At 44.0% G+C, this 25,505-nt stretch overlaps 1 protein-coding gene across 3 annotated transcripts in view; it reads left to right on the top strand.

Annotated features, from left to right (window-relative positions):
* Positions 1 to 5,218: 5,218 nt before the first annotated feature.
* NR3C2 (nuclear receptor subfamily 3 group C member 2) overlaps positions 5,219 to 25,505 on the top strand; it is a 206,029-nt gene continuing 185,742 nt past the window's right edge. The window contains exons 1-2 of one of the 3 annotated variants that reach the window (XM_065633639.1): positions 5,219 to 5,777; positions 10,269 to 12,033. In XM_065633639.1, coding sequence (XP_065489711.1) covers positions 10,271 to 12,033 — 1,763 coding nt within the window. In that variant the 5' untranslated portion in view covers positions 5,219 to 5,777; positions 10,269 to 10,270. Of the gene's footprint in view, positions 5,778 to 7,312; positions 7,397 to 10,255; positions 12,034 to 25,505 lie in introns of those variants that run through there. The other 2 variants (XM_065633640.1, XM_065633638.1) reach the window with 2 other exon arrangements.

The raw sequence follows: 25,505 nt of genomic DNA, 5'->3' as shown, positions 1-25,505 counted from the left end.
GCTAATCCATATGGTAAAAAGCCCTGACAATGTGGGGTTTCTAAATTCATTTTAATAATAAATACATTCAAACAGACCACAACACCTTTTCCTTCTCCAGACAACAACCAAATGTGTTTTAACTATACGTCATTCATGTTCTTGCAGCAATCTTGGAAGGCAACAGCTGAAAAGGAAACCTGGTCCTGTGATGACAGGCAATGAGCTGGAGTTTGGGAAGTACCAAGCTTTGTCATCACCTTCTTAGGTGACCTCAGATAAATCCTGCAATCTCTTCATTCCTCCACTCCTTGCCTCTAAAATGGCACTAATGCTTCTCTTCTTTCCAGAGCTCTGAAGAAATATGTCTGCGTGGTACTTGGATGCTGCAGTCACCGGGATTGTACAAGTACCGATATACTGACAACATCATTTTTGGAAAACAAGCTGAGCGACCGTCACTTATGCACACACCAGAAGAGATCAAACCACAGACACGCAACCGGGTTGGTCAGGATATCTGCTCTCACCTGTGAATCACTCTGTTTATTTGCATGTTTGGGGCCATTAGGGGCAAACTCACCCAATGTGTCAAAATTTCTGCCACTCCTGGCTTGTAGGCCAAGTATTGGCAAGCACAAAGAGAAAATTTTGGAATGCATGACCTTTGGTGACCAGATATTTAGTCTAGGCCAGACAAATTCTGGTGTGACCCTCATGTTCAAAGCCAGGACACTCTCTCAGAACACCGAGTTACGGTTCTCTGTGGCAAATATATCCCTTTCTCAACCAAATCTGTGTAAATCAACATGTATCCAACAAGGACCAACTCTTTGTGTCATGCAAGATCAGCTGCCCAGCTTGGGCCCAGGTGGCACGTTGAATGAGCTCCTCCAGCTGCACCACAGCCTACATAGGAAGCATGTATTTAATATATGAAAAAAAAAAAAAATCAGACTACATCTATTTAGGAAAGCAGTGCAACTTCAATAGATGTTTTATTTCCTTTTCTGTCTTGGCACATGTTAAATTAACAGTTTTCTTGAGCAGTCTCTTAACTCAGCTTCATATCATTGCACTCTCTGGCTCCTCTTCACCGTACATTTTGGGGACACCCCATCGGAAATCTCTCTCTTCCAGGATATAATGCTTTTTAAAAATTTAGAAAACAAAGGTCTTTCAAGTCTCAAAATGAACATTATCATGCAGGTTAATACCAAACTATACCTCATTGCATAATATCTGAGAGCAGCTAATTTCAGGATTATAGAAGAATCTGGAAAACTATATAAGAATTCTCCTTTTGCTGTAGGAGCTTTAAAGCTGCACCAATCAAGAAGGTAATTTCCCCTACACAGCAAGTTTCGAATTCTAGTTATGACCTTGGTGTCATGATGATTTTGGTACTAAACTATTCCACAGTAAGTATTGCTACCACAACTGTGAATAATCATCAAAATTAAGTAGCCTATAGAGTGATTAAATAATTTCCTCCAATTTACATTTGATATGTTTATGAAGTGCTGGAGGGTGTTTTTTGCTCTCGTATTTTTACTGCTGTTAAACACTATGTCTGGATTTTTTGGCACAGGTGCAGTACTACTATGTTTACTACAAAATTTTAATCAGACTATGGTATGAGTTACCATTTGATACTGTAAAAATGCCAGTAGGTAGTAGATAGATAGATAGATATTAAGATACAATTAGATGCCACTACCTTTTATTGTTTGGAATTCATTAATATCGAGGCAAGTCTAAGTCCTGCGGCAATGAAAATTTTTTTCAATGTTCTGGTTTTTACAAATTACATTTTTTTACAAGTAACAGTGCGAGTAGTAAAAAAGCAAGAAGTTAACTACAAACAATGTAAATAGATACAGCAATATTAAAACTACAAAAATTACAAAGTACTACCTATGTGTTAGTAACTTGTGCTTTGTTTGCCCTACTATCGTCGACATGACCTATTAGTCAAAACATAGTTCTTTATGAGACGTTTTTATTTTGGACTGGATGAAACTATCAGTGGTAATGGTCAGTAAAAAGTGTGATTTTAAATGTATTGGAAAGCTGTGTTTTCAAATGCATGTCTTGGCCCTTTACAGCAGCAAGTAGTTGCTAATGCCAATATGCATTAGCAATGCAATTGTACTATACTTAGATGTGGTTCAACCACAGCTATAACATGGGCCATTAAGGAGCATTAAAAAGAAGAAAAAAAGAAAGAAAAGAAAGAATCCAGGTTAAAAGGGAACATGTTCTGTCGCTCAGCTAAAAGATTTATCTATAATTAGAAGGTGAAATTGTTCAAAATTGGACTACATACACAAAATATTGATGTCTCAGAGAACATAAGCATACCATATAGAAAACATGTTTACTTACATTTTCCCAGGGCTTGTAAAGAATTCTAAAGACTTTCAGCACGGCTCAGGAAAGCAGAGCTTGAACACAATTAACTGGTGAGTCGGAGAAGACTGTGGGCTCCTCTCTTGGAAGACTTGCACCTGTTGAACAGGGAAAGTAAACTCTAACCTGCCATGCCCAACATTTTCCCAATGTCTTCCCAAAATGCAGCTCCTCCCGATCAGCTATAAATCTCACATAATCAAAACCACGTGAGCCAAAGGGCATAAAAAAATTAAATCTAGCATGAATAATATCGGGTAAAGGAATAATAATAATACGTGAGCATGTGATCGTATGCTTCCCTGGGCTGGAGCTGGAGGGAAGCGGGAAATGCCCAGCTGCCTTAGTTGGAACCGACTCAAAACTTCATCCGCTTTGGTTCAGTTCTCAAAATAGGGCACATGACCTCTAAGTAAGACAGTACAGTAGGCTGCTTTTACGCTGCATCGCCACTCCTGCAGCCCCTAATACCAATTCGCTCGCTTTACTGAGCATGGGAGGAGGTAAAATTTGACGCTGGCCGAGTTTCAGTGTTATCTTTTGTTTTGTAATGCATTATCCACAGCAAATTTACCACTATCTTTAGGAACAGAGATGACATCTGCTACAGAGTGGCTTACACTTGTCTGTCTGCTGCTTTCCGTGTCATGTGTCTGACATGAGTTAACCTCGTATAAAATCTAATGCGAAGAAAGAGAGTTGCTCGTCAGAGGTGTCCGTGCTGCTCCTCTTGACCTACTTGGAAAGCTACGACTCGACTCTTTGTGGTTTTCCCCCATCGCAACACAGCTGCAGAAGGCAGGAACGGGACCACTTTTAACAGAATTTGAAGCGTGCTATATATATTTGTATGCGTTTGAATAGCATTATTTCCAAATCTTGAAAAGCCCATTCGTTATTTTATCGAGCCCACTATAGGTCCTTTTTTTTTTTTATGGAATTGGCATAATGAGAAAAAGATAGCCTTTTCTCTTCACAGATAAAGATCCAAATTGCGTTTTATAATCTTACAATTATGTAGTTTGATTTTCTAAATAAAACAGATAATCTCCCTTCCCTGTTCGAGACGAGATCTTAGTTGTTAGTGACAGCTGTTAAAATGCTGCTAAAAATAGATATAGTGTCAACCACTAAAAAGCTAAGTGCTCCTGTGAACCACAAGCAGAGAACAAATGAGGTTTGTACTGAATTTGTGGAAAATCTGTGAGCATCTTGCATGTACTGGAAAGGGTGCTTCATTCTTCCAGCAGCCATCTCTGTATATAACACAATGTGGGAAAAAAAATTCAAACATTTGGTATTAAGACAGAGGATAGATATATTCCCTCAAATTTATTTTCTCTCTCCCTTTTATTCTTAAAAAAAAAAAAAAAAATAGGTGATGCAAGACTAAGACTACCTCCAGGCATTTCAGATGCCTTTTTCATTTACACCTCTGCCCTGCAAAAAAAAATAATAATAGCAGGAAGAGTAAGACAAAAAAAGCACAACCAATCAGCCAAATACACTGTTGCTATAAATTAACATAAAGTAGTTGTGCAGTTATTGATAGACCAGCCAACATGCGTGGGTGCTTTTTGCAAGACTGATTTGTTGGGTCACTTGCAGAGTTGCATGGAACTTTCCTCTGCCTTGGAACTGCAGCTTCCAACCCATCCGTTGTAGCTCTGCTCAATTAATAAATTAGCTGTATTCCAAACCAGATGTATGACACGAAATGAGTAAAAAGAGAACAGAATTGTTCGCATTCGATGTTATAATACATCTCAGTAGGTTCCTCCTTTTTAGCTACATTAAAGCTAAAAATAGAGCACTAGTGTAGGCACAGTGAAATATGATTTGCTTCCAATAATATAGCAAACTAATTGTGAAATTAAGCAATTGAACGTGCCGTTATCTCCACGTCTGGCCTTACCAGTACTTTATGCTTCTCTGTTAACATCCATCAAGCTACCCACAAACTTTGACAGATGCAAACAACAGCTGATAAAATATTTGCCTTTTCCAAGGCCTGGATCCTACAGAGGCTTCGGCACAGGTAAAACTCCTTCTCTGTGAGCAGTCCTTAGTGCTTTTACATTTTGCAGGACTTCATTGAATGTATTAAAACAAGGCCAACTTTTTCACCCCTCCAAAGCCTCATTATTTTTTTTCATTAAGACGTTCAAATGAAGCCCCGAACTTAAAAATAATCAGCTTTAAAATATCCTAACCACAAGTGAAACATTAATTTTAAACCAGCATCGATGTTAGCGCTGATTTTTTTTCTAATGTCTGAAATCAGGACGGGTTTGCTCTACCGCAGCCACACGAGTGCCGCGGAGATGCGCCTCCACCTCCCGGCGCTACCCCGGGACGGCGAGGGCACACCGGGGGTGCAGAGACGGGCCCCGCTCCCCCCCGCCCGGCAGGAGCGGGGAGGGGGGCGTAGCAAGGCGCAGGCTCATCGCAGGGGCGCAGCCTCCTCCTCCCGAAATCCCGTCTAGGGGCTCGCCGGTCCCCGCAGCCCGCCCCGAGGCCGAGCGGAGCGGCCGGAGGCAGAGGCGGGTGGGGGGGGTCCACCGCCGCCAGGGCCGGCAGAGACGCTCCGCCTGGGGAAGGGCGCGGGGAGACACTCCTCCCCCGCCGCCCGCCCTGCCTCCCTGCCGCCCGCCCTCCTTCCCTTCCTCCGGCGGCTCCGCGAACCAGGAACCGCGGCGGCGGCGGGCTCCGTGCGTGAGAAACCCCGCGGCGCCGCGCCGCCGGGAGCCGCCGGGGCGGGCGGCGCGGGAGGGGGCGGCGGGGGCGGTGCGGCCGCCGGGCGCTGCGAGGGGCCGGGCGGCTCCGGGGACGGGGGGGCGGCGGAAAAAGTTTACACCCTCGCCACTCTCCTCCCTCCTCTTCCTTGGTGGCGCAGATGGGAGTTTTACCTGGAATGACATAAGTTTTTTTTTTTTTTTCGGGTTTGGTTTTTTTCTTGGAGGGTGTCTCCCTTTCTCTCCCCCATCCCTTTCTCCCCGCCCCCCCAAAATCACCGCGCTCCCCCCAACGGCTGCCGGTGCTGGATCCACCCCCCTCTCCCCTCCGCCGGCGGGCGAGGGTGTGACCCGCGGGAACACCCACCCACCTAGGCGTCCATGGTGGGAGCTGTCCGCCCAGCCGCGCCGAGCCGAGCGGCGGGCACCCCGCCGCCGCCGCCGCCGCCTGCCGCCGCTGCAGCCCCCTCCACCGACTCCGCCAGCAGCGCCCTGCCCGCTGCCAGACCCGCTCGCAGCCTTTCCTCCGCGTACTTTTTTTTTTCTTTTTTTTTTTTTTTTTTTTCGGTGGCGGTGCGGGCTCTCGGATGGTTTGCTGTCAGTAGCCGGGGGCCGTGCCTCCTCCCGCCGCGCCACCATGTCGTAGAAGAGGTGAGTGCAGCGCGGACCGTGCGCGGGGCGAGGAGCGGCGCGGGGGGTAGCGGGGTACCGGCGGGGGGGTCGGGCGGCGGGGGCTGGGCGGGTGCTCGCTACACCAGGCGGCGTATCCAGGTCACGGCCAGTTCCGTCCCCATCAGTGAAAACTTCGCGGGAAGGACACGTCCATTGCTCGGCAGCGCCAGCGCCGCGGGGAAGCGCGGCGGCGGCTGCTGCTGCTCCGCGGGTCGCGCCGCCGGCGCCGGGAGCCGCCGCCTCGGCCCGTGCCCGCCGGGGTCGCGAGTGCGGGTCGATATTTGGCAGCATATGAACATGAGAGGGGCACGTGACACCCAAAATCCTGGGGATGTTTGCGCTTTCGCTGTGACTTTAATACAAACCCCGCTTTTCTGGAGCATACGCGGATCTCGGTTCGCGTGTCTGCGTGCGTGGAGGGGGCGATTTCGGGCGAAGGTGCGCGGTGCCCCAACGCGATGCGCGGCGGTGCCGCTCCCGGACGGGCTCAGCACCCCCCGGCCCCGCTCCCAGGGGCAGGCTGCCACCCTGCTGGACGCGGGGCCGCGGAGCCGTCCCCGCCGGGCCGGGGGCGCACCTGAGGCGCGGGTCGGGGCCGTTGGGAAGCGTGCGTCAGCGGCTCTTGGGGGCATTATTTACGGAGCGAGTTGGGAGCGCATCGCCTGAAAGTTTGCTCGGCGTCTTTTTTTTTTTTTTTTTCTTTCCTGGGAAAATGGTATTCCTGCAGTCGGGACGCGGGCACTGGGACACACACACACTCGGGGGGACAGGCAGCGGGCGCAGGAGCCCGGCGGGATGCGGGGCTGCCGCGGAGCGGAGCGCAGCCAGCCCGGCGGAGAGCGGAGGACGAGTCCTTGAACCCTCCCGCGCTTCGACTCCCGGCGCTCCGCTCCCCCCCACCCCCCCTTTTTTTTTAAAAAAAATTTTTTTTCAGTTAAATCACCGCTGCAGCGGTACGGTGCATATTCATGCGCCGCTGAAAGGCGGAAATCCCGGGCCGGTGGAGAGGCGATGCCCGGCCCTCCTGCCGGCGCGGGCACCGGGCGGGGGCAGCCGCGCCCCCGCGCACCTCACCTGCCCGCGGGGGGCCGGGCCTGCCGCCCCTCGACCCTTCCCCGGGGGGCGCCTCCGGGCGGGGCGGCAGGTGGGGGACCCCGGCTGGGTTGGCGCCCGGGGCCTGCGCGGAAGCTGCGCGGCCGCGGCGGCCCCTGCGGCTTTAAGGAGATGCGTTTTCCAGCCTGTGTCGCAGCAACTTTGTATCAGTCATGTCGCCCGGCGGGTGACTGACGGCGCGCCCCAGCCAATGGGACGGCGGGTTGGCCCCAGCCGCGCGGCGCTCGGCCTCCCGCCCGCCAATGAGAGCAGGCGGCGAGCGGGACGTAAACTTGAACTTTATCTGGGCATGTGACATGTTTTTAAAGGACTTGGCACCTTTTCCCGTCCCCTCCCGGGTGCCGCTCCGTGTCACCGGGCGGCGCGGCGCAGCGCGCCTGGGGCGGGCGGGCAGACGGGGGAGGGGAGGGTGAGCACCGCCCGCCCCGCCGCTCCGCGCCGCCCTCCGCGCCGGCGGGAGCTCGGGGACGCGCCCGCCGCAACAGGTACCGCGGGGGGGCGGCGGGACGGGGGGTGCCGCTCCTCCCCGACCCGCTCCGGGACTTGGGGCTGTCGCGGTGGGGGAAAGCATTAAAGGGCTCGGCACCGGGGGGGGTGCCCCCCTGCCTGCCCTTTGTGGGAGGGCTGTCAGAATGGTAACCCAGACCCTTTCCGCCGTGAGGGGTGGGGAACGGCGTTTGCGCGGAAAAAAACCAACCAAACAAACAAAAAAACCCAGGCGCCTTTCTGCCTCGCTTGGGGCTCCGGGCGGCGGGAGGGAGCAGGTTTGGGCTTTCGGGACCCCCCCTCTCCCCGGGAGGCGCCTGCGAGAGAAGGAGCTCGCTCGCTCGCGGGCACTGCTGGGTTCCCCCACGCGTGACAATCCGGATTGTGCCTGCGGGAAAGCGGGCGCGGCGCGGGGAGGCTGTTAGGGGTGCAAGTCGGTGCCTTCAGCTCGGGAGCTGCGGCGATGCTCCCCATCGCCTAGGGCGGGTGGGGAAATAAGAGTGCGCGCAGACTGCGTGGTTGTTAACACGCGTGTGCGTGTCCCCGGCTCCGCGCTCGGGGTGCGCGGGTGGCGGTGCCGGCAGCCGACCTGCCCGTGGTGCTCCGCGGAGAAAGCGGGGAAAACCCGAAGACTCTGGTCCTCTGGGCAGTTCTCTGTCGGCGAGGCGGCTCGCAGGCAGCGAAACTTACCGAAAATTGTGTTTACAAACACCGACGAATAAGAAGCGGGTGGTCGCTTGAGCCGTCGTTTTGGTTTTTATGAAAGTGGGTTTATTTCAGATCTTCCTGTATCTAGGTGACCTTTTGGTTGCAGGGATACTAGGTACCATTTGATTTTTTATTTGACTGTTGCTGCGAAACTGGTTTCATGCCTGATTGATCGGAAACTTGTGCTGCAGAGAGCTGTGTTTGTTGATATGTTTGGGGGAGAAATACATAACTCACAGTGTCCGAGCACTTCTAGTGTGTCTATGGGTCCGAGTAAATTGCTGTGCTTGTAAATATAAGCTTCCTTCTGCAAAATATCAGATGTAGATGGTCTCGGTTCTGATACATAACATAGACTTGGTTTCTGTTGTTGTCTGTGTATGTTTTAGCCCACAGTCAAATTCATTTAGTGGAAGTTGGTGAAAAAGCATGCCTGTGCAGTAGGTGAAGTGTGGATACCGTGGATAAACATGCTAGCCAAGTTGTAATAAGTTCTCCTTAGGAGAGCAAAACCAAACCCTTATGCTATCAGCAACCTGTGAGATGATTATTCAGTTCTAGTATCCACCGAGGTTCTTGGAAGCGAGAGAAACCAATGCTCCTAAAAAAATCCCTTTTTCTGCTGCATTCTTCCTAATTTATATCTACCATTTTAAAGTGAACTCGTGTCAGGCCACAAATAATCTCTCTGCTGTTTTTTGGCCCTCTCAGATATATTTACCAGACAGTGCCTCTCTCTGGATGTGCAAGACCAGGGCATTTTAATTTATTTTTTTCCTTTGTGTGACCCAGATTTTTATTCGCTGGAGTTTTAAAGTATGTTTGCCTATTGATTATGTATGAAGTTTGAAATTTACTGCTGTGGAAGAGGTCGCTACAGAGCTCATGCACTGGTGTAATGTTAGGCCTATAAATGAAATTTCCTGGTGCGTAGTGGTTCTGAGGGTTAAAATTCACTTACATCCTAATTTGAAGCCTTAACTAAGTTTCCTGGTTTTCAGAAATGCTGGTCACTCACAGCTGCGATTGATTTCTCTAGGAGCTAGGCTTGCTCAGCACTGAAGTTGGGCAGGTGATTATCTAGGAGCGACTTCATGTGAAAATAGGCACATCTGTCTGAAGATTTTAGGCTATAGGAATGTGATTTGATACATACGATTATGTTCTAATAAAATTTGTGCTTGAGGGCAATGTAGGCTTAGGGCCATAGTTCTGCGTGAGGGCAAAGAAGTATTTGAGTCATTCATTTTAAGATTTTTGGTTTGTTTTTATAATTTTGCTTCAAACAGCATTTTTAAGTAGCGTTAAGAAAAGGGATTAAACACTAAATTAAATATTGAAAAATTAATATATTGTGAAAGAAAATATTTGCATAATATTGATATTGTAACTATTGGCACTTGAGTTTCTACAGTTCTAACGATACTATGAGCCAATTCCTTAAAAAAAACCCCATATATATGGCCATTGCTGTTACTTATATGTAATTTTCAGAATAATGGAGGCTAGGTCATGCATTTTGATCCCTGCCTTGAGAGAGTGGCATATAGGATGGGAGGGGTGTTTAAGGGTCTATTTTAGAACAAGGTTTACTTTTCTGTACGTATTCCTCTTGCCGGCTGCCAGGGAGGTTTTTAGAATTACGGATCCACGCATCCCTGCCTCACCTGATCCCCTTCCTCTGTGCACTCAACTTTTGCACTGCTTCTCTCCCCACCCAGCCCACCCTTCGTGTCTCCTCAGGTGATTTTACAAGCAGTTTGTACAGCCACGAAGGGGCAAGTCAGCTGGCACCAGCCATGGGGCAGCAGCTGGCGAGGGTGGGTGGTCGTTGTGCTAATGTCGCCAAGCTGTTCTTTTTGGGGCAAGGAGCAATAATTGGGGTCTTTTCTAACTGCTGACCGGTTTTCTCTCAGAACCCATAGAGCTGTCATATCCGTGAGACCTTTTCCCTCGGTTTGATTGAAATTGGACAAATGGTTGAGAGATGATGGATGGGGCAGGGAAACCGTACTGGCAGGCAGACAGACAGAGAGGAGGATAGACAGAGTGAGCGGATATGCCTTGTTTCCTTAGGAAATTAGGAAATTTCCTTAGGAAGCCACACTGTCCTGTCATTTATTAATTTTACTTTTTTTTTTTTTTTGTGTATGTCTTTGCTAGTTATGGAGACAAAAGGATACCACAGCTACCCAGAAGGCTTAGATATGGAGAGACGGTGGGGTCAAGTTTCTCAGTCTGTGGAGTGTTCCTCTATAGGTGCTGGAGAGCAGACCAGTGACAGTAACTATATGGAGATTGTAAACGTAAGCTGCGCTGCCGGTGCTTTTGCGAACAGCAGTGCTCAAGGAAACAACAAAGAAAAACCTGAGCTGCTGTCCTGCCTGCAGCAAGACAGCGGTCAGCCTGGTGGTCTTTTGCCCTCTGACATCAAAACCGAAACGGAGTCGAAGGAACTGTCGGCAACGGTGGCCGAATCCATGGGTTTGTATATGGATTCGATACGAGACGCTGATTACCCCTATGATCAGCAGAACCAGGGGAGCCCGGGAAAGATCTACCAGAATGTAGAGCAGCTGGTGAAGCTCTACAAGGAGAATGGCCATTGCTCTTCTCCCCTCCACAGCACCAGCAGGCCCTTGAGGTCTTTGATGTCGGACTCTGGGAGCGCAGTGAATGGTGGTGCCATGCACGCTGTTGTCAAAAGCCCTATCGTGTGTCAAGAGAAAAGCCCTTCGGGCTGCAGCCCTCAGAACATGGCTTCCTCGGTGTGTAGTCCTGCTGGAGTTAACTCTGTGTCCTCAACTACTGCTAACTTTGGGAACTTTGCCGTGCACAGCCCTATTGGCCAGGGCACCCCTTTGTCGCGCTCACCCAACGTTGAAAACCGGGGGTCTATGTTGCACAGTCCTGCGCACGTTAGCAGTGTCGGGTCTCCGCTTTCTAGCCCTATAAGTAGCATGAAATCACCGATTTCTAGTCCTCCCAGTCACTGCAGCGTGAAATCTCCCGTCTCGAGTCCTAATAATATCCCTATGCGATCTTCTGTGTCCAGTCCTGCGAACCTGAACTCGAGGAGCTCCATTGCCAGCCCTTCAAATGCCAATAATAGGTCCACTCGTTCTAGTCCAGCAGTCAGCACTGTGGGATCCTCCATCTGTAGCCCTGTAAACAACTCTCTAGGCTTCCCAGCTTCCGGCACGCCAGCGGGACCTAGCAGAAGCCAAGATACCGTTCCCAGTCCGGAAACAAAAGACAAGAGTGCTCAAGACCTCACGTTCCCGAAAATGGAGGAAATGGAGAATGCCATCTCCAACAACAGCCAGATCAACCTAGTGCAGTTCATCAAACCTGAGCCAGACGGGTCGTTCGGCAGCGCGTGCATTGGAGACAGCAGCAAAATAAATTCCGATTCCCCCTTTTCAGTACCAGTGAAGCAAGAGTCGGCCAAGCATCCTTGTTCTGGTGCCCCTTTCAAAGGGAATCAAACAGTAAACCCTTTCCCATTTACAGATGGCTCATATTTTTCTTTTATGGATGACAAAGACTATTACTCTCTTTCTGGGATTTTAGGACCACCTGTTTCTTCATTTGATGGAAGTTGTGAGGGTAGCGGTTTTCCAAATCCAGGCCTACCTGTGGGAATTAAGCAGGAGCCTGACGATGGCAGCTATTACCAAGAAAACAGTATCCCATCCTCTGCCATCGTGGGTGTGAATTCAGGTGGACAGTCGTTTCACTACAGGATCGGTGCCCAAGGCACAATATCCTTGTCGCGGCCGGTGGCTCGAGAGCAGGCGTTCCAGCACTTGGGCACCTTCCCTCCTGTCAGCACATTAGTGGAGACCTGGAAGTCGCATTCGGAGTTGGCATCCAGAAGAAGCGATGGGTATCCAGTTCTAGAGTACATTCCAGAAAATGTGTCCAGGTGAGCAGGCAAATTGCTTTTTTTTTTCCCTTCCCCCCCTCCCCCCCTTCTTCCCTTTCATTAATCAAAAAAGACATGAATTAAAATGGAAACTGGGGCGGTATTTCTCAAGCTGATGCTTAATTCTTTGTTTGCGTTTCAATTCTTATCATTATATTTGCTGTTTTCTTGCTGTATTTTACTCTGCCTTTAATAAAAACAAAGTGCTGGCTTTAGTATTTAAAAATAACATATTCTATTGTTGTTATATTTGAAAGTGTAGCTTTAGTATGTTTATGAGCTCTCACTACTATAAGTGTTGTTTTCCCCATAATGAAAGCTTAGTAAAATTGCTCTCGTGTGTCCTATAATGGTTATTCCTTCTTAGCTGGTGCTCAAATGAGTTGTACCTCAGATGAAATGTTGAGATGAGGGTAAGAAAATGGTAATGTGAGGAAGCTGTTTTTCAAAAGACGCATGGTTATAAATTTACACTGGACTTTCACTGGTTAAGTTTAAAAACTAAACCTTACAAGCCTGTGGCAACACATTATTTCTGTATTTTAACTGTAGGAACATTTGGTTTGTATATATAGAAAAATGCCTCCAGAAGGCGGAGGGCTGTTAAAACTTGATGCATTTGAAAGGGATAAATGGATAAACTGATCTCCTCACTCTTGGTGGAAGAGAACTGTGCAAGTGTCATTTGGATTTTTATTTCTTGGCTGATTGTTGGAAGCACGTACTTCTTCAGCAAACAGGTGTTAATGTGTCTCATAAAGGACCCTTACTTTCATAAAGCTATCTAGTTTCCTAGTCAATATTACAAGTTATTAAGCACATTTGACAGCATGACAGAGTTAGAACAGTTACATAGCCTCTTTGTGTGTCAGACAGGCTCGCCAGAGGTTTGTGCCAAAGCTCAGTGAAACAGGCGATAACAGAATTTGCATTTACTTTTCTCCAGTCTTTTTTTTCTCACCACGAGATATGCAGCTGCCCTCAGTGAATAAAATGCCTGCCTTATTCTTGGAGTGGGGTGAAGAGGATGTATGGTGTTTTCCATATTTGTATGATGCTAAATATTTCTGAAAAAAATAGTGTTGCAGTGAAAAACATAATACCTAAAAAATAATGGTGCTTTTGAGGAGGGAAAACAGTGAATCTACCTGGGAGGAAAAAAATACATTAAGTACTTCCATTTTATTCTGAGACCTGTCCAATACCTTTACAATCTCCTTAAGATTTTGCAAGCCATACTTCTCTTTTTCTTTGGCTATTTCAAATATGGTCTCTAAAGAATGCACTTTTACATATATCTTTCTCAACTTGAAAGGGCTGTATCCCGCCTTCATGCTGAACTTTGCATGTAGCTGGATATATGTTATCAGCCAGGCTTGGCTTAAATGTGGCTTCTTGGATCAAGGAAGATGAAGTCACTGTTTCTTTTCTAGTGATTTTAACTGTTGAAATTGTCATAAATTGCATTATTTGCATAGTGATAAAAGCTCATCAGAAGACTAACGGAATGCCTGAAAATAAAGACCCAATATTTTACTGCCTTTGTGGTTGAGCACTGTTATTTGGGCAAGTAGCTCCTGCCACTCATGAGAGCTCTTGTGTGAGTAAGTGCTGCTTGCACTAACTTAAGGTTGTCATCCCTTGCAGGGACAGGCACAATAAACAGGGAAATACTGGTAGTAGCGTGGTTGTCATCAATAATTGTGTTTTGAATGGCAGTTTCTCTTAAGGCTTTTGAAGGAATCTTCTGATCTGTCATTAGTCCATGGTAGCTCTTCTCATCTGTTTACCTCTAGAGCAGTCAGTGGATAATCTGTGTCAGCAGGCTTGATGATGACACAGGCTTCATATACTTTTCTGTCTTTGTTCTCTAAGATGATATCTCACTAAGATATACAGGTGAGCGTAGGTGTTACTTCACACAATTGAAGTCCTGAAGTTTTTAGCGCTCAGAGCTATTACTGCGCGTGTGGAATTCTGTTCAGGTGACGGAGATCTGCAGGGTTACAACACTTCAGACATCCTGATCTGTATTTCAGATAAGGATGTGTGTCATCATTTCTAATCTCTAACTCAGCCCCATTATTTAACTAAATGTTGCTCTTAATCTGCTTGGTAATGGCTTCATGCTGACAGGTATAGCTGCGGACCTGTGCAAAGCCCTTACAAGTTCCAGGATACATTCATATAGAGGTCGCTTTAGCAGCAGGTTTGAATGCCTAGGTGCCTGCTCAGATACTTGTCTGCTGAGGAGACAAGTCATAAAGACTCAACATGGGATGTCACACGTGTAAGAGTTCACTCTTGCTGATGAACCTCAAACTGAACTTTACCTTTCTCTTAATTTCTATGCCAGCTAAACCAGAGGAAATCGTACGTGTTTGCTTTTACTCCGAAGTGTTGTAATAAAGCACGTAGTTTAAAACCATGTCAGACCCAGCATCGCAAGGTGGGTTTCAGCTGTCCCATGGCAGCACGGTGTGGGGACTGCAAAGACTCTCTGCCTTCGTGTCATCAGAACAGCAGTGTCGCACCTCTGGACTCTGCATCCAAACCAGATCTGTGTTACTTCCACTCAGGTTTTTTTTCATGCCATGTCATCGTACAATTTGCAGACTTCTGCAGCAGGTGATTGACCCTTCAAATTCTTCGATATAGCGTTTCCGGTATCTTAAGTTTTCATCTTTTTTCAGGTATGCTTATCCTGCAATATAAATTGCCACAAGCGAAGACTAAGGTGAAGGGAAAAAATAGACTACGTTGTTCTCTAAAGCCGATAGACAAGCAGCATTTAGTGTATCTACTTTTGGCAGCATTATTTTTCTGAATCTCGACAGTGTACCCTGTTTAGACTGCTTCTGACTTGCAGCTTAAATGGTGATAAGGAGTGGGTGACCCAAGAATCAAGAAGGCTTTTCACATTGAGAATGAATCTTTAGAATATTACTGTATAAAATTTACTTGTCTGTTAGAACATCATCTTCCTTGAGTCAGTTATACTTGTTGATAGTGTCCAATAAACATAGTTTAGGCATTAAAATGCCTTGCTACCTTACTGCCTTTGCCAAGTACCCACTGTCAACTAGAACATTTCTCTTTTTCTCCTTTAGTTACTTTTATTAGATGTCCACAACTATTGTTCTTTTTAAGTTAATTGGTGGTAACTTTCTTTAGAATATTGCAACTTGTGGTGTTTGGGGAGCAAAAGCCCCTTAAGCAAAACCAAGTTGCCTTATTTCCCTTTCTTCTGCTAATATGCATGCAGAGCACATCTTTGTCTTTGAAAGATTTTTACATGTTTAATTTTTGACAGGATGAATCATACCTGTGTGTCTGTGTGTATAGATTCCTCCCCACCCTGAATGACATTTTGAAGAAATAATCGTTTCTAAACTAAATAATAGCAAAGTGGGCTTGAAAAATAAGGTATGCATGATAGTGTGATGGAAACCTACACTAAGAATCTAGATAAGATTTCACTTTAAGGCGATAGCTAATCTGAATCAGGGTGGCAGCCTAAGCCTCATAATCATGCCAACTATGTAATTTTCAAAATGGCCTAGGAAAATGTCATGGTTGCTTGAAACAACAGTAAAAATTCAGGAGGATGACCTTTCTGCTGCGTTAGCTCTTACCTAAAGCTTCTTCTGGAAATGTGCCTTTTCCCTCTCATTTCCATATGAACTCATGTATGTACACATACATACTCCCTTTTCTCTGCAGTTGTGACAGAAACAAAGGGCTGACAGTCCTACTCTTGTTTCTTCCTGGCAGTTTCACTGGTGTAACGCAATGTGAGATGAATTCACAAAGTTATGATGTGTTATTGTTAAAAGATTTTACTGTTTTAACATAAATTACATGTGTTTATCAATAATTATGTTTCAATTGTTGTCATCCAGACAAGGACATTTCAAAACATTATTTCATGATATTTTAGGCTCTAACTTATCTCTGTTCAGCTCAGTTGAAAGACTGTCGTTGACTTCTTAGGGTTTTTTATGATAAAATCTTTGATCAAACATTGACAATATTTTAGGGACTTTTTATACTTAGCTGTTCCTGAGCCATTCCCATGACTCAGGAGTTTTTTTCATAGACCCTGCTTGTAGCAGTCCAGAAAAACCCACCCAACCCAAAACAAGAAAACAACCCAACAACATGGTCTTCATTTACGTGTAACCTTTGCTGGCTTGAATGGGTGATTCTGGTTAAAATCTGATTTCAGACTATTGCAAGTATTTTTGTAAATAAACTTTTATGTTAAATATTATCTAGAATAGTCTTTATCAGAATTATACCTGCCAGAGAGATAAAGGTCTGGTAAATATTATTTTTAGAATTTATGAATGGCCTTGACCTCTTGTTTGTTTGCTGATGGACTTTATGGGAAAAAGACTGAGCTGTTAAAATATTCTCCGTGCTTGGCAGGACTGTTTTCCCCTTTAGCTTCCCACAAATTTACCGTGCAAACTTTTTTCACCAATGATTCTTTCATATTGTAGACTGTAGCCTTAAATCGGTACTTTTTTTTTTAATTCCAATTTGAAAAGTTAGACTTGTTTTTTGTAGTTTCTTGTATAATTTTGTGTAATTTTTAACAGTTCTGAGTGTAATCTTGATACAACAGGGACCTCTACATATTTAAGTCCTTATTTGTCATTAAAGACGTTAGGAGTCTGTATTAATATGTCAGACCAGGAGGTCTAAAGGTTTGTTAGAGTACCAGCATGCATTTAACAGCCTCGTACTTTCCGCGGCTTTCTTTGTTGTTACTGTGTTGAGGGTGCTCCTCTTTTGTGGTTTTGCTTTTTTTATTGAGGAGTTCAAAATCTATGTAAAGTATCTTTTGAAAATATGACTGCTAACAATGCCTTATTTTCCCTTAAAATTATACACATTAATTGACTCCTGTGCTGTGGCAGGGAGAAGTCCACGTTACTGAAAACTTATGTTCCATAAATAGGTGGATCTTCCAGTCTGGGGTAATAAAAGCTCTGTTGTCAATCCATGTGCCAATATCTAGAGGTTGGTTGTTTCTTTGTGTGCAGGGGTAAGTAATGTTGTGTATTACTAACATATTTCTATTGCCAGTCAATACTGCAGAACTTTGCAGGACTTGGCTGTTGGAAATAAATTTTCCATAGTTTATTCTGATAATAGCTAATAAACATTTCCTAGCTTTTTAATCACTTTTGTTGATACAGAATGTCACTGTGGTATCTTCTTTTGACCATTTCCTGAAAGAGGGTAAGATAAGATCACCTTTGTGCACAGATTTTTAGCAAGCAGAAGAAATCTTGGTTCTCCGTATTCTGACGATATGGATCAGTCCATTTTAATGAGGACTGGAAGACAGTGATGTCTGAAATATGTAGTGTATGAAAACATTCTCATCCTATTTTATGGGATATCTGTTGCAAATACACAGGTAGGCGTGCGGAGGGATTGTTGCAGCGGTATCAATACTCATGCAGTACTCGTCTGCAGAGGGAGTAAATTGTTAAGCTGTGATTGAAAAACCTGTCCTTACTCAACCAACACTTGGCATTAATGAAACTTAAACCTGCTGTGAAGTGCTCTGCTCAGTTGAATTGGATTTCTAGATACATATTGGTGCTTCGCTGAACCCAGGGTTGAGAAGAGATTGCTGTTGAGTGTTGTTTGTAGCTGAACAGTGTGGTGTTTGCAGTAGTGAAATATACTGTTGGGCCGTGCCCAGGGGTCTTGTCTGGTCTGACTCTGGTTTTGCTCTTTGTTTGGGTGTATTGTATGTGAGAGGCTGGTTGGGTTCCTGGTCCAGTTCACTCTGAAGCATTAAAACTCAGGACTGACGGATCGGCACAGCTTGGTGGGCAGCGTGATGTCACATGGGTACAGGAACAAAGTGAAGGGACAGAGAGGGAAAGGAGCCTATGAAATATCCGACGTGCATGCCTCTGCTGAAAGATAATGGGTTATTGAGCCATAGTCTCTGCATTTGGATTTTCAGAGTATGCTTCTAAAAGATACGTTCTGGTTTTTATCTGTATGTATTATGTCTTCTAACAAAGTTGTAGGAGCTGGAATTAATAATGGACTGATTCCAATCAAAACGTCTTGGAGTGCTGTGACTTCAGATTTTAAACTATCAGAGGTCAGAAAATACCACAGTTTAGGATGAATATGGAACCATAACTTGTTCCTTGGCGAATGTGTCTTACAGTATGGCTGTATAAGAGTGATAAAAATGGTGTAATGAGGAAACTAAAAACTTTTATCAGTTTTCACATGCAGCTGGTTCCTACACAGTGCTTGGTGCTCAGCAGGTGAATTACTTCAGCTACAGTCTCCTCTGAGTGAGAGAGATCTGTGGCGAAAAAGTGAGGAGTATATCCATTGTGTGTGATTGTCCAAGCCATTCAGCATTATTGGACATGTTTGAATGCACCTTAGATAAACCATTGCATGATTTGACTGCTTGCTGCCCTGCCTTACTAGTGCAGACTACAGCAGAAAGTCACCGTCTGTTGGGTCCTCAACAAAGCCACCTCCTGCCCTCTCCTGCTGGAGCAGACAGGCTGACCTTGGAGGAAGGCACACTTTTTTTTTTTTTTTTTTTAAATTTATGCTCCAGGGGAATGGATCATAGGTCAGGAAGTCCCTGTTGATCCATGCCAGCAGTTCCCAACGTAACCAGCTCCAAAACCACTGCTGGCAGCAGCTCTTGGCTCTGTGCCAGGCTGGGGACGTGCTTTTGGGAGGGGGCACCCCTTTGTCACACTTTGGAGCAGAGTGCATGCCCGTCCTTCGTAATGCGCATCCTTCTGGTCAGGAAACCGGGAGTTTTACAAAACCTTGAGAGCTGATTTTTCTTTCAGGACGAAGTTTTCAGATAGACTGTTTCTTTAAATGGGAAGCTTTGACCTTGTGGGGTTTTTTTGGTTTTGTTTTGTAACAGATTTATTAACATGGTCGACCAGTGCTTAACGATGCGTTTTGTGAAAGGATGTGATCTAGGTGGTTGTCTTTCTCTGCTTTACTAAAATCAATGCTGAAGGTTTGTTTTTTTTTTAAAAAAACCAAAATCAGAACCAACCAATGAAAATAAACCCACAACCAAAACCAAACAAAAACACTCCCCCCAAAACAAAAAAAACTTCAACAACAAAAAACACAGAAGAAAAACCCACACAAAACCAAACAAACCTCCCCTCCCTTATCCCCTAACCCCCAGACACCCCACTCCAACCCCCCCCCAAAAAAAAACCCACAAAAAAACCTTCAGAAAACCAAAACCAAGCTGTTGATGATTCTAGATTCTTAAAAGCATAAGTAACATTGCTTCTACCTATTCAGTATGTGAACAAGTGTTTTTGCAAGACACGGTTTCATTACTGAGTTGTGTTATAGCGGAAGTTCCCAGATTGTTGGTAGGTCACAAAAGGATAACATGAAGTTTAATTTTATTTCTTAAAATGTGAATTAAGATCCTGCACTACCATTAGAATGTGTTGTTAGCTGGTTGCTAAAGTAAATTTCTATAAATCTGCAATCTAAGCTGAATGTTTTCTTCATGAAAAAAGATAGCTTAAATTTCCTATTTAGAGGTGGGGTAAGTTAGAGTTAATATATATTGAGGTGTTTCTTTTTTAAAGAAAAAAGTAAACTTTGGTTGGAACATCTGAGCAGAAACAGAATCCAATATTTGTGGATAATATGTAAAATGGCTTATAGGAATTTGTACGCTCTCCTAAGATGCATGGGTACGCTACTGATTGTGGTTAGTGATAATTAATAATAGATCAAAGAATTACAGCCCTGAGGTTAAAAAGCAAATTGTTAGAAACATTCAGCAATTAGTCTGAAATTTTTATATTGCTTCACTCATTTGTGTTCTCTCTTCTTAACAATACTTTCTACTTGCATCTGGAGGTGAAATAACTTTTTGAATGGGTTTTCAAGCTAAAATTTGAACTGGATGCATGAGTGTCTTCTATTTTGCTTTTCTTTCCTTGTTGCTTTTGAGAGGTGCTATCCCAAGTTTCTAAAAGTGGTGCCTTTCTAAACCAATGCCCTAGCAATTAAGTTTCTGAAAAAGATATTAAAAAAAAACCCAAACAACCTGGTATTTTTAATGATGTTTTCTGATTCTTTTGGATTCGGGAAAATATTTTACTTCCATTTATGTGTCTTTGTGACCCTTTCAGGTTGATATTCAATCTTAAGTCTACAAAATAAACATGTATTTTAGAGGTTTATTTTTGGGCAGTGTAATCTCTCAGTGGTCCAAGAGTTTTTAATCACAGGTCAGAATTGGTAAGCAAGCAGCTACATTTGTCCCGACTGGGATTTCAGCTGTTCCAGCTGCCAAACTATAGGGTCTTGCAAGCATTTTTGACAATGTTTTTTTGAAATACTACATTGTGCTAACGTGATACCGTGGTTCTGTGAAACCTGTAGCTCCAGGACTTTGTTTCTGTGATTTTTTTTCTGCCCCTAACTCCTGAGGGGTTGGGGTGGAGGGTGCACCGAAACAGTCCCAGTCTCAGCTTTGGCATCCCCGGGGACGTTGGAGCGGTTCTCTAGGCAGAGCAGTGTTCTGCTCCATTAATTTTTAAGTCATGCTTTGCTTCTTGATGGCAGATTCAGGCCATTACAGGAAAAGGGGCAGCCGCTAAGTCTCCTCAGTACGTGGAAGGGCTGACGGGCCTGCGGCGCGCTGCCCTGCCCTGTCAGGCAGCTGCCTTGCGCAAGGCGGCCATGTCCGTGTACCTGCCCGAGTGCGTCACCCTGGCCTGTCCTTACCGGACCTGGGCTCTTGCAGCCCTTTGGGAACACTGGTTTCACAACTGAAAAAAATCAATCGTGTTTGTATATTTAGCTCTTCGCTGTGGCAGGTAAGGGAGCGGGGAAGGGGATCTTCCGTATTGCCTGTTCCAACATGGTGTCTTGTCTGACTGAAGCAAAGCGGGAGGTGACACCCAGCCTCTGAAATAAGTTTCGTATTATTGCCCTCAAACTAAGAGCAGGAAAGGGATGGCTTCTGGAAGCTTTAAGGTTGGGGCATCAAGACAGCAACCTTTATTTTTTACCTCAGGAGGACTGAGATCAAATAGGAGCTGCTCCAGAAGGCTGGAGAGCTGATTTGTAGCATCGCTGAAGGCTTGTCTCTAGAAACCTGTCATGCACTTCAGCATTTTTGAAGACTGGAGTGCCAGGCACCTTGCAAATTAAGGTGGGTGGGAAATTTGCGCTGTTTCCAGGCAGACTATCTGAGCTGTCAGCTTCATTATTTTAAAGTAAATTAAATTTGTGCTCGAGAGTGCAGTATGCTTAGAGCAGTTAGGGAGCTCTTCCTCTCATGGTAGATTCAGGTCTACTTTGCCAGATGTAACTTTCTTAACTTCCAAACTTGTTTGGATAGATTAAAACCAACCAACCCACCCACCCACACCAAACCCAAACATAACAGAAACAAACCAAACCAAAACAGAGCTTTGCACAGGTGTTGATCTTGGGATATGTGAAAACTTTCTGGCAACTAGAGTCTCATTTGAAAGTGATACAGTATCATAGTAGCCATGTCTAAGGATCAAGGTTAGTTTTGTGGTTTGTTTTTTTGGTTTTTTTTTTTTAATCCTTTAATAGAAAATTGGGATTGCCCCCCAGCTGGTATCCTGTTTGCTTGGTGGGTGGAGGAGAGTTCGTATCATGGTTTGTGTTTGGGTTTGTTTTCATTTTAAATTAGTTTGTTTATTTTTGAGCACTAAGGCTTTGTTAAGTTAATGATTGAAAAGAAATATTGGCTAATAAACATTCCTTAAGGATTGGAAAAAGTTGCTGAATTTGACTGGCTCATCAAAATTCTGTATTGAACCTTCGTCACCGACTGCCCTGCTGTAAAATACATCAAGTAAAACCACATTGCTGCAGGATTAGCTCTGCAAACCCGGTACAGCTTTACCATGCTCTTACTTCAGACACACAGTGGCAAAATGGAATAATTTCAGTGGGTTTGATTAGGATGTTTAAATGCTTATTTTAATCTGAATCCATGTAAACTAGCTGGAAGATGAACAAAGTGGGGGGGTTAGACGTGTCAGCTTCTACTCAGCGTATGGAAGTAAATATTGGAAATGGTCCAGAGCTTTATGACTGCTGCCAACTAATGACATAAGATAATGTTGCAGTGAAACAATGCACTTGATTTGCGCTTGTTTCCCAACTAACCTTTCTGTTTCTTGAGACCACTTGGAATTTATGTTTTTGAAGATTTGACAGTAAAAAAGCAGATTAGGCATTGAAATTTTTGACTGATGAAATATGCGGTAATGACAACTTCAAACTGCACAAGCAGATAATGAGATAAAGGACTGCTACTCATTTTATATTAAACCCATTTGGTGGAAGAAGCAAGGAGGATGTGTGTTTGGGATGGACATGTTATTTTAAAAGAGAAGAAAAAGATCAGAGGAGCTGATTTATGTAGAAATACAAGTGAAAAGAGTTGCTGATTTACTTTTTTTCTTTCCTTGGGACTAAAACTGCAGCCATTGTGGCTCTGCATATTATCCTGCATTTCTTTCCTCACATAAACAAGAGTTAACTGTATGCAGGAGGCTACTAAAAGACTTGGTAGGTTTGCGTTAGCATTTTTATTTGGATCAGAAATGTGCTTTTCAAGTGAACCTTCCGGTTGCCCCCGTTTTCTGTGCTGTGGTTCACATAATGGGGCAGCTGAGGAGTGGAAAACCAGATGCTTCTTAGCTCTAAGTGAATGAAAAAAAAGTGCTTCAGGAACCACCTGAGGCACTTCAGCCCCCAATGGCTTCTGTCCATGGGACCCCACCGGAGCTGGCCTGAAGCACAACCCTTGTAAACCTGTGGAGTGAATAGTGGATCCTTAGGACCGACCGCTCCTCTCTGTGGATCTACTTGTATTGCGCCACACTGCCTGTATTATAGATGCTCCCTGTGTCCTAATTGCATTTTCACCTGTTAACTCAAGCATTTGTAAGTGAAAAAGGATTCGGGGTTACAGGCAGAGGGAATTATTCCACAGAAAAATTGGAGGCACTGTTTTCAGCAGATGTATTTGTTTATAAGTTGTGTCCAGAATCAGCAGAGTATTCACTTATTCTTCCTTAACTCTAAATATCTTACAACCAACTGAATAAAATCCTGGAAGTAGGAAATGAAACTGAAGTGACAAATAGGCTGTATCCTGTTTGTTTGTTAGTGAATTTCACTTCTTTTGAACTCTTTGAAAGATCTGCATATAGTTTGCAGATATTCTCGTATTTGTTATAATATTAATTTTTAAAGGAAAACATAATTGTTTTTATTATAGGCAGTTTCATTTAAGTATTTACAAGCAGCTAGAACTTATACAAACAAAATAAAAAACATTATTTTTTCAGGAAAAAACTACTTTGTGGGCCAGTAAATTTTTGTAAACCCTATTGATTTGCAGCTAATTATATATTGCATGTGTCTGATAAATTAATTTTAATATGAGGCTGAGTTGAATAGGTGATGTATTAGTGACTTGTAAATAACTTAAGCCATTAAGTCTAGATAGATAGGGAGAGGAAAAAAAAAGGGTTATAAACCTATTTTAATTTCTACTGAATCAGCACTATAATACCAGGATCCAGATGAATTTTGAGCTCATTCACTACCTTCCAAAGAGGAGCTTTATGCTTTTCTTACTTTCATACCCTCCATACTGTGATGAAGAAGATAACTCCCATGTCCTCCACCATTGCTCTCTGTCCTTTTACCTGTATTAGCTGTTTCCATGATCTCAAGATGCTTCAGGTTCTACTTGCTTTAGCACAAACACCTGATATTGTGCCTATTAAAAAAAAGTCTTACTGAGGCTATAGCAGTGGTCCTGGGCACTCCTCTACACCAGTGCCAGCAACATGTAGGTTTATAGTTCTTTCCAATTTCTCCTCAAACTACCTGAGGCTTTTTCCTTGCGCTGGGTCTGACTCCACAGGAGGAGTTACCACTGATTTTACCGTCATGTGGTGTACCCCAAACTCAGGTGATATTGATGCTGATGTGACTTAAATCAGTAACTGAATAGAAATAAACGCAATTTTCATGCTGAGCATAAAAATATTTGGAACCAAATAGGAATGAGCTTGAGATCAGGAATGCAGAAGAATAAGAAATATTTAAATTTAATGAAAAAGAAGGATTATAGGAGCAAGGAAAATAGCAAGTGTTGTCACAAGAGGATATAGATCTTAGGAAAACTTTTCTTTGTCTGACATGACTAAAAATTGAGAACACTCAACATCTGATAAGTTACGTTTACAAGATACAGATTTGACTGATTTTTATAGATGTATTTCATGTAATCATTTTGAAAGACAGCAGTAAATACACAGATGTTTCCCATTTACTGTTTTTGGTACAATCTAATTATTTGTCTGATGTTTTACATGGGCAGATTAAGGTGCTGTGTACCTCTGTACTAGGCATGAGCTGATCACTGAACATGTTAAATCACTGTTCAGAGGACAGAAATGTAAAAATCATTTGCCATTTGTAGAAGACCGTGTGTTAATGTTACGGCTATTTTTTTTTAATTAAGAATACATAAAACCAAGCAGAAGAGCAGAACTTTTTGTTTGTCTCTGTTAGTTTGTCTACACTGCCTGCAATGTCCAAAATACCGGTGCTGTTACAAATGTTGCAAATGTAAGGTAACTATGTATCCAAGTCTTAATTAACTTCTATATTACGTCAGGTCCGTGGATTAGGAAAGTGAGATGTCAAGAGTAAATTTAGGCCGGGGCTTCTCCGCCAAGTCCTCAATGCTTCCACCAGTAGCTTAGTATGAATTAGTCTGTTTCTTTAAAGGCTGGAAGTAAATATTGAGTAGGGTTTCCTAGCAACATTTGTAAGGTTAAGTAAAAATCAGATCTGCCAGGTATTGCTTCCAGAGCACACTAGTCTTTCTATTTCAAAATTTATACTTTTGATACATTATCTACAGTAGGAAATGCTCAACAGAATCTGATAGTTTTGTAAATAAATAATTTTAGAGAGTCCTATGTCCGAGGATGAGTCAGCTGAAATATTGTTCTTACTTTGGGACACAATTTTTCTTTTGCTGTGTATTTGTACTGTGCCTAGACTAATGGGGACTAAACTTACTTGACTTCTGCAAGTATTAGCTGTGTAGGTATATGTATGTGCATATGTGTATATATATAAAAACTACAACAAAAATAAAACCAGCAGATATGTTCCACTGTTTAAACTTGCTAAAAAAAAGTTATTTCTTGTTGGTTTTATCAAAGTAAAAAAATAAATTATTTGCATGTCCAAACTGGTCTCTTGAGTTTGCAGATGTCTAAGACAAAGGTGGTAGAATTTCTTACAGAAATCTTGATTTTTCTTGAACTTTGATTTGTAGTGACAGGAGAGAAGATCAGCATGAATACTTTCTACAGTGACATAAAAATAGTGAA

Source organism: Caloenas nicobarica, chromosome 4 (assembly GCF_036013445.1).
Source record: "Caloenas nicobarica isolate bCalNic1 chromosome 4, bCalNic1.hap1, whole genome shotgun sequence".
Taxonomy (NCBI): domain Eukaryota; kingdom Metazoa; phylum Chordata; class Aves; order Columbiformes; family Columbidae; genus Caloenas; species Caloenas nicobarica.
The sequence above is the reverse complement of the archived record's forward strand: the minus strand, read 5'-3'. Positions and strand labels throughout refer to the sequence as shown.